A 13,979-nucleotide genomic window follows, 5' to 3' on the forward strand; every position below is an offset into this window, starting at 1 on the left:
TACTGCCACACGCGACAGACACACAGTAAGCAATGCATAACCGCGCACGCACACAGAGAGAGAGAGAGAGAGAGAGAGAGAGAGAGAGAGAGAGAGAGAGAGAGAGAGAGAGAGAGAGAGAGAGAGAGAGAGAGAGAGAGAGAGGGGAGAGAGAGAGAGAGAGAGAGAGAGAGAGAGAGAGAGAGAGAGAGAGAGAGAGAGAGAGAAATATACTGAGACAGAGAGGCAGCGAGACAGGCAGACAGAGACAGAGAGAGGGAGAGACAGAGACAGACAGACAGAGAGACAGAGAGAGAGAGCGAGAAAGATATCCAACCTTTAAGATTTGTGTCTGGTTGACTGACACTTTGATCCAGGTGTAGAGAGGCAAGTGTTGAAGGCTGGTGACATTATATCGTGTGGTGTTCAGACCGTCCTGCAGCATTCGTTTTCCGCTAGACTGGAGAAGCTTCCACCTACAAGGCAAGGGAACGTTGGCTTAGTTTGCTTGTATTTTCTAATGTCATGATTGGTATACTGATCGTGTGTGTGTGTGTGTGTGTGTGTGTGTGTGTGTGTGTGTGTGTGTGTGTGTGTGTGTGTGTGTGTGTGTGTGTGTGTGTGTGTGTGTGTGGTGTTGACTTCTGGTCTTGTGATCATTAGGAGAACGGTAACTTGATAGAGCAGACCCTTTAAGTGGTATAAGCTCAAGTTTCTCTTGTACAACTTTACAGAGATGACCTGGTCTTGTGATCATTAAGAGAACGGTTACTTGAGAGAGATCTAGAGTAGGCCCTTTAAGTAGCATAAACTAGAGAGGGCAGCCTCTTTAAGTGGCGTAAACCAGAGTCCCTCTTGTACACTCTTACACAGTTGACTTCTGGTCTTGTGATCATTAACAGAACGATTACTTGAGAGAGAGAGAGAGAGAGAGAGAGAGAGAGAGAGAGAGAGAGAGAGAGAGAGAGAGAGAGAGAGAGAGAGAGAGAGAGAGAGAGAGAGAGAGAGAGAGAGAGAGAGAGAGAGTAGGCCCTTTAAGTGGCATACACTAGTTTCTCTTGTACATCCTTACACAGTTGACTTCTGGTATCTTGTGATCATTAGGACAACGGTACCCTGAGAGAGCAGGCCCTTTAAGTGGCATAAACTAGAGTCCCTCTTGTCCACCCTTACACAGTTAATTGACTTCTGGTCTTGTGATCATTAGCAGAATGGTCATACGTTAGCACGCCTTAGATTAAAGGTAAACGAGTAACTCTTGCATACTGTACGTATGTGGTCTTTACCTCATAGGGTTGGCTTCGTTTCCTTTGTCAATCGTGTGTTTGATCATGTCGTAGCGACCAATCAGCATTGGGTACCGGCTGAAGCTATAGCCTTTGTATTTCACTCTGAAACGAGCACAGACAAAAGAAATGTAACCAAGTGTGTTTAAACACAATCATCATCACGTCTACAACATATCATTACCATCTCAACCTGCGCCATCACACACGACGTTTTCATCCCTGCCCTCTTTTTGAATGGTATAGTGTGCCATCCTTCCCCCCCCCCTTCTAAGATCCCCCCCCCCCCCAAATAATTAAGACTCCATCACTTTTAAGACTCCCTCACTATTTTCTCAGATTTTTGGTTCACAACCTTTGTAAATGTGCCCCCATTTTAGAAATATTTACTTTTTTTTAAACCTGATTATGTCATATTGTTTGGAGGTTTAAAAAGGGGGGGTTTCAACTCTACCCACATTTTTGGACTGCTGCTTGAACTGTGTGCTAATATACCAACACTTTTTGGACTGCTGCTTGAACTGTGTGCTAATATACCAACACTTTTTGGACTGCTGCTTGGACTGTGTGCTAATATACCAACACTTTTTGGACTGCTGCTTGGACTGTGTGCTAATATACCAACACTTTTTGGACTGCTGCTTGGACTGTGTGCTAATATACCAACACTTTTTGGACTGCTGCTTGAACTGTGTGCTAATATACCAACACTTTTTGAATTTTGTTGTTATTGTCTCATTTTTTTTAAACCGGACTTTCTTAGATTTTTTTGAGGTCTTAAAATGGGGGTTCCACTGTATTTACCTGGCGAGCAGGTCGTCGTCTTCTCCTCCCCAGCCGAAGTACAGGTTGGAGTTGCCGTTGATGGTCATCACCTGCTGGAGCGACATCGCCACGATCCCCCCAAAATACGATTGGTACGGCAGCCTGCAGGTAACAAGACAAGCCATTTTGTAGTAAGCCTACAATGTGTTGACAGAGATGATATATTGCTACTTTCTTTCTTTCTTTATTTGGTGTTTAACGTCGTTTTCAATCATTCAAGGTTATATCGCGACGGGGAAAGGGGGGAGATGGGATAGGGGAAAGGGGGGAGATGGGATAGAGCCACTTGTTAATTGTTTCTTGTTCACAAAAGCACTAATCAAAAAATTGCTCCAGGGGCTTGCAACGTAGTACAATATATGACCTTACTGGGAGAATGCAAGTTTCCAGTACAAAGGACTTAACATTTCTTACATACTGCTTGACTAAAATCTTTACAAACATTGACTATATTCTATACAAGAAACACTTAAACAAGGGTAAAAGGAGAAACAGAACCGTTAGTCGCCTCTTACGACATGCTGGGTAGCATCGGGTAAATTCTTTCTCGTCCCAACCAATATGGGACTCCCCCTAACCCGCGGGGGGGTATAGATTGCTACGCTAGCCTGAGACAGAGAGAGAGGGAGAGGGAAAGGGGGGGGGGGGGGGGGGGCGGGCAGAAAGAGAAAGCGAGGGAGGGGTGCGGAGAGAAATAGACAGATTACCTTCAGTCAGACATGCTGAATTTGGTCAACGCTCTCTTGTTAGAAGCTGACATTCCATTTGGATGCTTCATTTAGATGTTCGTGAACATCTCCAGCGGGGATGTCACCTTGCTCCAGTAATATTTTGGCCGCCATATTGAGAGACAAAAAAATGGCGGATATGGAAATGGTGATTTCCCCGGATTACTGCTTATAGATGGTGTAACTGTTTGTGGGTAAACTTCGCGTCTTTTCCTGTGTTTTCTATGTTCATGCATGCGTTAAAGGCGCTAAGAAAGGTTTTACGTTTGTGGGACAGACGGAAAAGGTGATATTTTACATGTTGTAAGTTTATTCAGACCCCTGGTGATCAAGCAATTGAGCACGTTAACAAAGCTGAAAAAAACACTCGAGGTCTCAAAGAGAAGTTCAGACACGGGGATTTTGGAACCAGCCAGAATGAGGCGAGATCAGGACAGGGGAGACAAAATCACTGACCAGTTTCTGAAGTTTAACCCTTTCAACCTGGAATCATCTCACTTGGTACTGCTCACAACAGAGGATTTTGCCACTGAAGATGTTAGCAATGATCTGCTGGCAGCGGAACTCACGTTCCTGACTTTGTAAAAGAACTGATGTTCCTTTGGATGCAAGCTTCAACTTCCAGAAATAAGCATTTCATTGTTGTGCTTTAAATCAGACACACACTCTGAGAAATCATCAATTCAGGAATCCATGTATGAGAGCTGAATTGACGAATCTGTATTTCTGTGTACTTCAAAAGTGTAGCAGAACATTGAAGGAGGTAGGAGAGTCAAATGAATCTATTTTCTTATCACTAGAAGTTCGGAGGAGTTTTTGATAGCAGAACATAACCATTTGACAGCTTGAACTATTATCTGGGAGCTAGTGCCGCCAGCGACAATGATGATGTCTTTGGATCAAGAATGTAAGCTTCTCCTGCTAAAGCATCTTCTCTTTTATCTGTAATGTCTAAGTGTTAATAAGTGCTCGTTTGGTTATAAAAATTTGCCCCGATTTCAGTCAGTAGATTTACTCAAAGTTGTTGCACGTTTTTAGATCTATTTCCCACAAGGTCTTTCGTTATCACTATTTTCATTTAGTCAAGTTTTGACTAAATGTTTTAACATAGAGGGGGAATCGAGACGAGGGTCGTGGAGTGTGTGTGTGTGTGTGTGTGTGTGTCTGTCTGTCTGTGTGTGTGTGTGTGTGTGTATGTGTGTGTGAGTGTGTGTATGTGTGTGTGTGTGGTGTGTGTGTGTGTGTGTGCGTGTGTGTGTGTCTGTCCGTCTGTCTGTCTGTGTAGAGCGATTCAGAAAAAAAACTACTGGACCGTTCTTCATGACATTTCACATGAGAGTTCCTGGGTATGATATCCCCGGACATTTTTTTCATTTTTATATTTAGTCAAGTTTTGACTAAATATTTTAACGTAAAGGGGGGAATCGAGACGAGGGTCGTGGTGTATGTGTGTGTGTGTGTGTGTGTGTGTGTGTGTGTGTGTGTGTGTGTGTGTGTGTGTGTGTGTGTGTGTGTGTGTCTGTCTGTCTGTCTGTGTGTGTGTGTAGAGCGATTCAGACCAAACTACTGGACCGATCTTTATGAAATTTTACATGAGAGTTCCTGGGATTGATATCCCCGAACGTTTTTTTCATTTTTTTGATAAATGTCGTTGATGACGTCATATCCGGCTTTTCGTGAAAGTTGAGGCGGCACTGTCACGCTCTCATTTTTCAACCAAATTGGTTGAAATTTTGGTCAAGTAATCTTCGACGAAGCCCGGACTTCGGTATTGCATTTCAGCTTGGTGGCTTAAAATTAATTAATGACTTTGGTCATTAAAAATCTGAAAATTGTAAAAAAAATATTTTTTTTATAAAACGATCCAAATTTACGTTCATCTTATTTTCCATCATTTGCTGATTCCAAAAACATATAAATATGTTATATTTGGATTAACAACAAGCTCTGAAAATTAAATATATAAAAAAAAAATTTCGAAATCAATTTAAAAACTCTTTCATCTTATTCCTTGTCGGTTCCTGATTCCAAAAACATATAGATATGATATGTTTGGATTAAAAACACGCTCAGAAAGTTAAAACGAAGAGAGGTACAGAAAAGAGTGCTATCCTTCTCAGCGCAACGAATACCCCGCTCTTCTTGTCAATTCCACTGGCACTGCCTTTGCCACGGGCGGTGGAGTGACGATGCTACGAGTATACGGTCTTGCTGCGTTGCGTTGCGTTCAGTTTCATTCTGTGAGTTCGACAGCTACTTGACTAAATGTTGTATTTTCGCCTTACGCGACTTGTTACAAATGTTTTAACGTAGAGGGGGGAATCGAGACGAGGGTCGTGGTGTATGTGTGTGTGTGTGTGTGTGTGTGTGTGTGTGTTTGTGTTTGTGTGTGTGTGTGTGTGTGTGTGTGTGTGTGTGTGTGTGTGTGTGTGTGTGTGTGTGTCTGTCCGTCTGTGTGTGTGTGTAGAGCGATTCAGACTAAACTACAAGACCGATCTTTATGAAATTTGACATGAGAGTTCCTGGGTATGATATCCCCAGACATTTCTTTCATTTTTTCGATGAATATCTTTGATGACGTCATATCTGGCTTTTTGTAAAAGTTGAGGCGGCACTACTGTCACACCCTCATTTTTCAATCAAATTGATTGAAATTTTGGCCAAGCAATCTTCGACGAAGGCCGGACTTCGGTATTGCATTTCAGCTTGGTGGCTTAAAAATTAATTCATGACTTCGGGCATTATAAATCTGAAAACTGTAAAAAAAAAATTTTTTTATAAAACGATCCAAATTTACGTTCATCTTATTCGTCATCATTTTCTGATTCCAAAAACATATAAATATGTCATATTTGGATTAAAAACAAGCTCTGAAAATTAAAAATATAAAAATTATGATCAAAATTAAATTGTCGAAATCAATTTAAAAACACTTACATCTTATTCCTTGTCGGTTCCTGATTCCAAAAACATACAGATATGATATGTTTGGATTAAAAACACGCTCAGAAAGTTAAAACGAAGAGAGGTACAAACAAGTCGCGTAAGGCGAAAATACAATATTTAGTCAAGTAGCTGTCGAACTCACAGAATGAAACTGAACGCAGCAAGACCGTATACTCGTAGCATCGTCAGGCCACTGCTCATGGCAAAGGCAGTGCCCGTGGAATTGACAAGAAGAGCGGGGTAGTAGTTGCGCTAAGAAGGATAGCACGCTTTTCTGTACCTCTCTTTGTTTTAACTTTCTGAGCGTGTTTTTAATCCAAACATATCATATCTATATGTTTTTGGAATCAGGAACCAACAAGGAATAAGATGAAAGTGTTTTTAAATTGATTTGGAAAATTTAATTTTGATAATAATTTTTATATATTTAATTTTCAGAGCTTGTTTTTAATCCGAATATAACATATTTATATGTTTTTGGAATCAGCAAATGATGGAAAATAAGATAAACGTAAATTGGGATCGTTTTATAAATTTTTATTTTTTGTTACAATTTTCCGATTTTTAATGACCAAAGTCATTAATTAATTTTTAAGCCACCACGCTGAAATGCAATACCGAACCCCGGGCTTCGTCGAAGATTACTTGACCAAAATTTGAACCAATTTGGTTGAAAAATGAGGGCGTGACAGTGCCGCCTCAACTTTCACGAAAAGCCGGATATGACGTCATCAAAGACATTTATCAAACAAATGAAAAAAACGTTCGGGGATTTCATACCCAGGAACTCTCATGTCAAATTTCATAAAGATCGGTCCAGTAGTTTAGTCTGAATCGCTCTACACACACACACACACACACACACGCACGCACACACGCACGCACATACACCACGACCCTCGTTTCGATTCCCCCTCGATGTTAAAATATTTAGTCAAAACTTGACTAAATATAAAAAGCGTGCTATCCTTCTCAGCGCAAATACCCCGCACTTCTTGTCAATTTCACTGCCTTTGCCATGAGCGGTGGACTGATGATGCTTCGAGTATACGGTCTTGCTGAAAAATTGCATTGCGTTCAGTTTCATTCTGTGAGTTCGACAGCTTGACAAAATGTTGTATTTTCGCCTTACGTGACTTGTTTTACATTTAGTCAAGTTTTGACTAAATGTTTTAACGTAGAGGGGGGAATCGAGACGAGGGTCGTGGTGTATGTGTGTGTGTGTGTGTGTGTGTGTGTGTGTGTGTGTGTGTGTGTGTGTGTGTGACTGTGTGTGTGTGTGTGTGTGTGTAGAGCGATTCAGACTAAACTACTGGACCGATCTTAATGAAATTTTACATGAGAGTTCCTGGGTATGAAATCCCCAAACGTTTTTTTTCATGTTTTGGATTAATGTCTTTGTTGACGTCATATCCGGCTTTTTGTAAAAGTTGAGGCGGCACTGTCACACCCTCATTTTTCAATCAAATTGATTGAAATTTTGGCCAAGCAATCTTCGACGAAGGCCGGACTTCGGTATTGCATTTCAGCTTGGAGGCTTAAAAATTAATTGATGACTTTGGTCATTAAAAATCTGATAATTGTAATCAAATGGGTTTTTTTACAAAACGATCCAAACTTACGTTCATCTTATTCTTCATTATTTTGTGATTCCAAAAACATATAAATAAGTTATATTAGGATTAAAAACAAGCTCTGAAAATTAAAGATATAAAAATCATGATAAAAATTAAATTTCCGAAATCGATTTAAAAACAATTTCATCTTATTCCTTGTCGGTTCCTGATTCCAAAAACATATAGATATGATATGTTTGGATTAAAAACACGCTCAGAAAGTTAAAACGAAGAGAGGTACAGAAAAGCGTGCTATCCCGCTCAGCGCGACCATTACCGCACTATTCCTGGCTTGTCGAATTCACTGCCTTTGCCACGAGCGGTGGACTGACGAAACTACGAGTATGCGGTCTTGGTGAAACGATGCAGTGCGTTCAGTTTCATTCTGTGAGTTTGACAGCTTGACTAAATGTAGTAATTTCGCCTTACGCGACTAGTTTATAACTGTCTTTGATGACCTCATATCCGGCCTTTTGTGAAAGTTGAGGCCGCACTGTCACGCCCTCATTTTTCAACCAAATTGATTGAAATTTTGGTCAAGCAATTTTCGACAAAATCCGGACTATGGGATTGAATTTCAGCTCCGCAGCGTAACAATTAGTTAATTAGTTTGCTCATTAAAGTTGTCATCAAAATAGAATTTTTACTAATTGATTCAAAAATGATTGCATCGTATTCCCCAATTTCCCCAAAACGTCTCTTTTTTGACCTTCTAATGTCACGTGAAATATCTGGCGTCAAAAGGGAAGCGAATTTTGAGAAGACGCCATAACCGCAAATAATAGCGTCACACAAACGTTCTGTGGCTTCTTTTGATGTCTCCCGAAGAAATCACAAAGGATGTCGAGAACAAAAACTTGTCTGGGTGACTCAGCCATAGCAGCACAGGGACAATACGCGTAAGATCACCGCCAGGCTGTGCCTGTATCGCTACTGTATATTATTAAACTTTAATAAAGGCAGCTTGGTCATTCTGCCATAAGTGCAGATGGCTGATACCACCTAAACACGCATACACTTGTGTATCTCGTCAAAAGCCGTGAGGGAGTAAAACTCGAATTATATAACCCATATCTTGTCCCTAAGAGGCGAAATATTTAGCCTGTAGGACATAAAGCATTCTCTCTTTCTATAGAAAGACCGTAAGCTAGAAGCGCACACTACCAGCTGTCCCTCACCCGTATTTGTGTTTGTTGATGCCGACGGCCATGTGCAGGGGCTTGTTGCCGCAGCGGTAGAGGTTGTGGTCATTCAAGGGAATCAGGTCGACGTCGTGAAAAATGAAGCAGGTGAAGTTGCCTTGCTTCAGTGATTCAAGCACCCCAACGTTAAGCAGCAGCGCCCTGTTAAAGGTTGAGGGGAGTTGCTGGCAAGGATAGGAAGATGAGAGACGTTAGACCAACAACACACACACACACACACACACACACATACACATACCCACACATTCACCCACCCCCCTCCCCCACACACACACACATACACAAAAATACAAATGAATAAATACTACTACTACAACTACTACTACTAATTTAGTAAAATTGCAATGCTTTTATTAGGCGCAGTCGGCAACCAGCCCAGGCACTGCATACCCAAAACGAAGATGGTCAAATCAGCCTGCTGTTGGATGAGAAAGGGCAATGGGTTGTTGAGATTGGGCCTCCCCCTCAGTCCATCCCTTCCCCTTTTTACAGCCCAACACCAACTCACCTGCTCTATAACGAAGATGGTGAAGTCAGATTGCTGTCGGATAAGAAAGGGCAAGAGATTGTTGAGATTGGGCCTCCCCCTCAGTCCATCCCTTCCCCTTTTTACAGTCCAACACCAACTCACCTGCTCTATAACGAAGATGGTGAAGTCAGATTGCTGTCGGATAAGAAAGGGCAAGAGATTGTTGAGATTGTAAGGCTTCTTTTTAAGCCTACTGTCTATATGATACTTACCGAGACAGTACTATTCTTGCACATTATCTATTATAGGCCGAAAAAATTGGACAAAACGCTGAGTGGGTACAATTATCTCCCATAACCATGCGCCACCGTGGATCCCAAGCACTGTCCGAGTGCTTCCCCCTTACAGGATGTAGGTGGCGCGTCCTCTTTCTTTATGAGCTGCAGACCCTCAAAAAGCCCATAACATATCAAGAGGGGAGGCGGGAGGGAAACTCTAATAGTACTGTCTCGGTAAGTATCATATAGACAGTAGGCTTAAAAAGAAGCCTTACAGTCAATATAACACTTACCTCGACAGTACTATTCTTGCACAGAATACCAGAGTGGTGTGAGGGTGATATGTAGAGTATTAAACTCCTTAATCAAAATCACTTAAATCCAAGGATTAAGATACCCAGGCAATTTTCGAACAGTACTACCGTAAAAGAAAATATACCCAAGAAACATACCTTAGACTGACGTGACCATGCTAGCAACCACTGCTGTGTGGTGAACTCAATGTCAAAGTCCAGGCCACTCAAAGCTTGAATACCACTGAGTCTACGGCAAGTGGCTAAAGCGATGAGGAACAATTAGTCTTAAAAATCAGCAACTTGATACTGATGCCTGCCAGGGGTTCAAACTCATTGCTACGCAGGAGTTTGAGGACCAGAAAGACATCCCCCTTGGGAAATGAAACCAGAGGTTTAGACACCGCTGCATTGCTAATACCCGAAAGGACATTAGCGATGAGGGAGGACCTGATCAAGTGTTCAGTTCTGCGACCAGTAGCGGCCGCAATCGTGGAAGCGATGGCAGATCTGTATCCAAGAAGAGTCTTAGAAGAAAGACTCTTCTTTTGATACACTTCCACCAGGAAGTTGGCCAAGTCCTGTGTTGAGGGATAAAGCGGCTTTATCCCCTTGGACAAGGCGAAGGTGGCCCAAGCTCTCCAGCGTAAGTCGTAGAGCTGATTAGTTGATCGCCTCTTAGCGTTCAAGGAAAACTCTACTGAACTCTTGTGCAATCCTAGTGCAAGCAGTTTGGAGCGCACAAGAGCCATGCGGTCAAGCACAGACTCTCTGGACGTGGATGAGGGAGGCATGATCGAGGCTGGAGCAGACCTCCCCCGTCCAGATCCAGAGGTAGAGGGTCTACGTGGGTGAGACCGCGAAGATCTGGAAACCACGGAGCTGTTGGCCAGTAAGGCGCGACCAAAATCAGTCTTGGTCGTTCCTGCAGATATTTTGCCAGCACCCTCGGAATCAGAGATGTCGGGGGATAGGCGTAAGCATCGAGGAGCCTCCACAAGAGAGTGAATGCGTCCAAGTGGAACGCATTCATGTCTCGAAAGGGGCTGACGTACCTGGGAAGCCGAGCGCTGAATCGAGTTACGAACAGATCGATCAGAGGACGGTCCCACCTTGCCCACAGACGCTGTAGAACGTTGTGAGCGATGGTCCATTCTGTGGAGAGAACCTGATCGCCCCGACTGAGAATGTCGGCCAGGGCGTTCAGTTTCCCCGGAACGAACTGGACTGACATCCGGACCTGATTGGTCTGGCACCAGAGCAGAATCTCCTCCGCCAACAGGGAGAGGGACCGAGAATTGGTGCCCCCCTGGTGGCGAAGGTAAGCTAAGCATGTGGTGTTGTTGTCCCCGTTGAAAATCAGAGGGGCCAAGGACAGGCCGAATGGGAGGGCCCGAAACTCGAACACCGTGCCCTCCCAAACGAACCAGAGCAGATGTCGGTACCCCAGGGCCACCAGGATGTGGAAGTAAGCATCCTGGAGGTCCCAGACATGGCCCAATCGTTTGGCCGGATGGCCAACCGGACCGACGAAGGGGTTTCCATCTTGAACTTGCACCTGTGAAGGTACAAGTTCAAGGTGGAGAGGTCCAACACCGGCCTGAACCGGCCGTCCTTTTTGGGGACGGTGAACAGGCGGGAGCAGAACCCCAGAGAAGGCTGAGAAAGGGGGTAGACCGCCTTCTTCTCGACCAACGAGTTCACCTCGTCCTGAAGAGCCTGCCATCTGGCAGGCTCTCGAGGAGGGGGGAACGTCCAAGGTAGAGCGGACAATGGAGGTTGTGACGACAGCGGTAGAGAAAACCCCGACCACACCACCCTCAAGAAAAACTGGTTGGAGACCAGTCTGCCCCACATGCCGCGGGCCCGAAAAAAGGAAACCGCCGGACGAAAGAGGGGCAACTTGAGGGGGCGTCAACGTAGGGCCGGGACTCACTGAAAATTCTGCTGGCGGGCAGGCGCAGGCTTGCGACCACCCCCCCTGGTGGTGCTGCTTCCCCTTACCTGTCTGAGCACCCTTCGTCTTGCTTGGGAACGCAACAGGCGCCTAAGAGGAGGAAGAAGGAGGCAGTGAAACTGGCTTCTTCTTCTTCTTCTGAGGCTGGGAGCTGGAGGTGACTGTAGCACTTCTCTTACTCCCCGCCGCCGTCGCCGAAGCAGCGAGGCCAACCATCAGAGAATCAGTGTTCCTCTGGCGTGTGGACTCCACCACAGAACGAACAGTGTCCGGATGAAAGAGGGAAGAAGGCTGAGGAAACGTGTTCCTCAGACTCTTCCTCATATCCGGAGGCACTATAGAAGTAGGCAGAAAATGATCACGGAACAGGGCCAATAAAGTGGACCCGTGTTCCAATGGCCAATTCTGCCGCAGACGTCACGCACGATCGCACGGCATGCAAAGCCCGATCCACTCGAACCGTGTCAAGGACCCGAGTGGAATCGGACTCTGCCCGATTGGGAGGGTCCAACAGTGTGGACAGCGTGCTCATCCATGTCAAGGCCTGTGATTGGGCCTCGACTGTGGAAGAAACGGTGGCCTCAAGATTGTGGAACGAAGCAGAGCTCAGTTCCACCTTCTTGACCGAAGGCACCTCCCCAACGAACACATCACCGTCAGTCCCACCCTAAACACTCGAAGTCTGGAAAGGGAGAGTTCGAGAGTCAAAGGGAAAAGGGAGGGACGAAACAGATTGGACACGAGGAAACAGTGGAGGTGCGCCTCCCGAAGGAAAGCATGGCACTGAACCCGCGTCCTCCCGAGGAACATAGGTCGCGTTTGCACGTGAATCTGTACTCCTCAGGCGATGTGCTGCCGCTTCCACCGTGGCACTTAGACTAGGGTGGAACGCGAATTGCCGGCGGCCGGATCGTTCATAAAACAAGCCGCCGGCAGACGCGGCGTGAGCCTCCCGCGCCCGGGCCGAAGCGGACTCAAAGGACGAGAGGGCGTCTCAGGGAAGGACGTCCTGAAACTGTTCAAACGTCCTTCTAGCTGTGCGAGGACGAGCCTCCTGCCTCTCGTCCTCAGACCCCGGGTCCACGTCCTGTGTGTCAACACTAGACGACAGACGCTTAAGAGAGGCATCCGTGACGTCAAGACGCCGCGTGATGTCTGTCATGTACTGTTGGAAAGTACGAAGCATAGCTTCGGAAGTTCCATCAGAAACCGGCAAGGGTAGAGGTTCAGTGTTAACCTCAGGGCGACCCTGATCCTCCTCCCTATCGTCCTCCGACTCACTCTCCTCTTCACTTCCCGACAACTCCTCAAAAGCAGGAGTGTAGGGAGCTTGAGGGGGAAGAGCCGAAAGCGATGAAGCAGGCTGTGAAGAAACGCCCACAGAAGCAAGAGGCCGCGAAGACCCCTGCCCCAAAGACGAAACGTCTCCAGCAGCCGAAGGGGGAGAAAAACAACAACCCTGCGACTGTTGGGTCAGCCCAGCCAACGAACCCCCGCCATTTATAGACTGAACAGGAACCCATGGGGTCTGATCAGAAAAGAAATGGTCCGGTCCGGTCGGGGGTGCCGATCCGGTCCGGTAGGGTGGTCCGGTCCGGTGCCGTACCATCCGGAGGTCCCGTTCAGCACCGAACCATCGTACCCACAGAAGTGTTCGGGTGGTTAGGTCCGGACGTGGACATACCGTACCATCCGGACCCGTAGGTCCGGTGGTCCGGTTCGGTGCCAGACCATCCAGACCAACAGAGGTGGTCGGGTGGTCCCGCACCGGACCATCCGGACCCGTAGGTCCGGACCCGTAGGTCCGGTACCATCCGGAGGTCCTGTTCGGCACCGAACCATCCGTACGCACAGAAGTGTTCGGGTGGTTCGGTCCGGGCGTGGACGTACGTACCGTACCATCCGGACCCGTAGGTCCGGTTCGGTGCCAGACCATCCGGACCAACAGAGGTGGTCGGGTGGTCCGGACCGGTCCGGTAGGGTGGTCCGGTGTTCCGGTCCGGTGTTCCGGTCCGGTCCCGTACCATCCGGAGGTCCCGTTCGGTACCGAACCATCCGTACCCACAGAAGTGTTCGGGTGGCTCGGTCCGGACGTGGACACACCGTACCATCCGGACCCGTAAGTCCGGTATGGTCCGGTTCGGTGCCAGACCATCCGGACCAACAGAGGTGGTCGGGTGGTCCGGTCCGGACCGGACCACCGGTCCAGCACCGGACCATCCGGACCCGTAGGTCCGGTCCGGTCCCGCACCATCCGGAGGTCCCGTTCGGCACCGAACCACCCGTACCCACAGAAGTGTTCGGGTGGCTCGGTCCGGACGTGGACATACCGTACCATCCGGACCCGTAGGTCCGGTTCGGTGCCAGACCATCCGGACCAACAGAGGTGGTCGGGTGGTC

The 13,979-nt window shown here is 46.4% G+C and overlaps 1 protein-coding gene across 1 annotated transcript in view; it reads right to left on the reverse strand.

Annotated features, from left to right (window-relative positions):
- LOC138979511 (uncharacterized) overlaps positions 1-13,979 on the reverse strand; it is a 45,162-nt gene that overhangs the window by 1,151 nt on the left and 30,032 nt on the right. Inside the window, exons 7-10 of the mRNA XM_070352221.1 lie at positions 8,559-8,746; positions 2,070-2,192; positions 1,266-1,370; positions 317-455 (exon numbers count right to left, since the gene is read on the reverse strand). Coding sequence (XP_070208322.1) covers positions 317-455; positions 1,266-1,370; positions 2,070-2,192; positions 8,559-8,746 — 555 coding nt within the window. The remainder of the gene's footprint in view (positions 1-316; positions 456-1,265; positions 1,371-2,069; positions 2,193-8,558; positions 8,747-13,979) is intronic.

The sequence above is a fragment of the Littorina saxatilis genome, linkage group LG11 (assembly GCF_037325665.1).
Source record: "Littorina saxatilis isolate snail1 linkage group LG11, US_GU_Lsax_2.0, whole genome shotgun sequence".
In the NCBI taxonomy this organism is placed as follows: Eukaryota; Metazoa; Mollusca; class Gastropoda; order Littorinimorpha; family Littorinidae; genus Littorina; species Littorina saxatilis.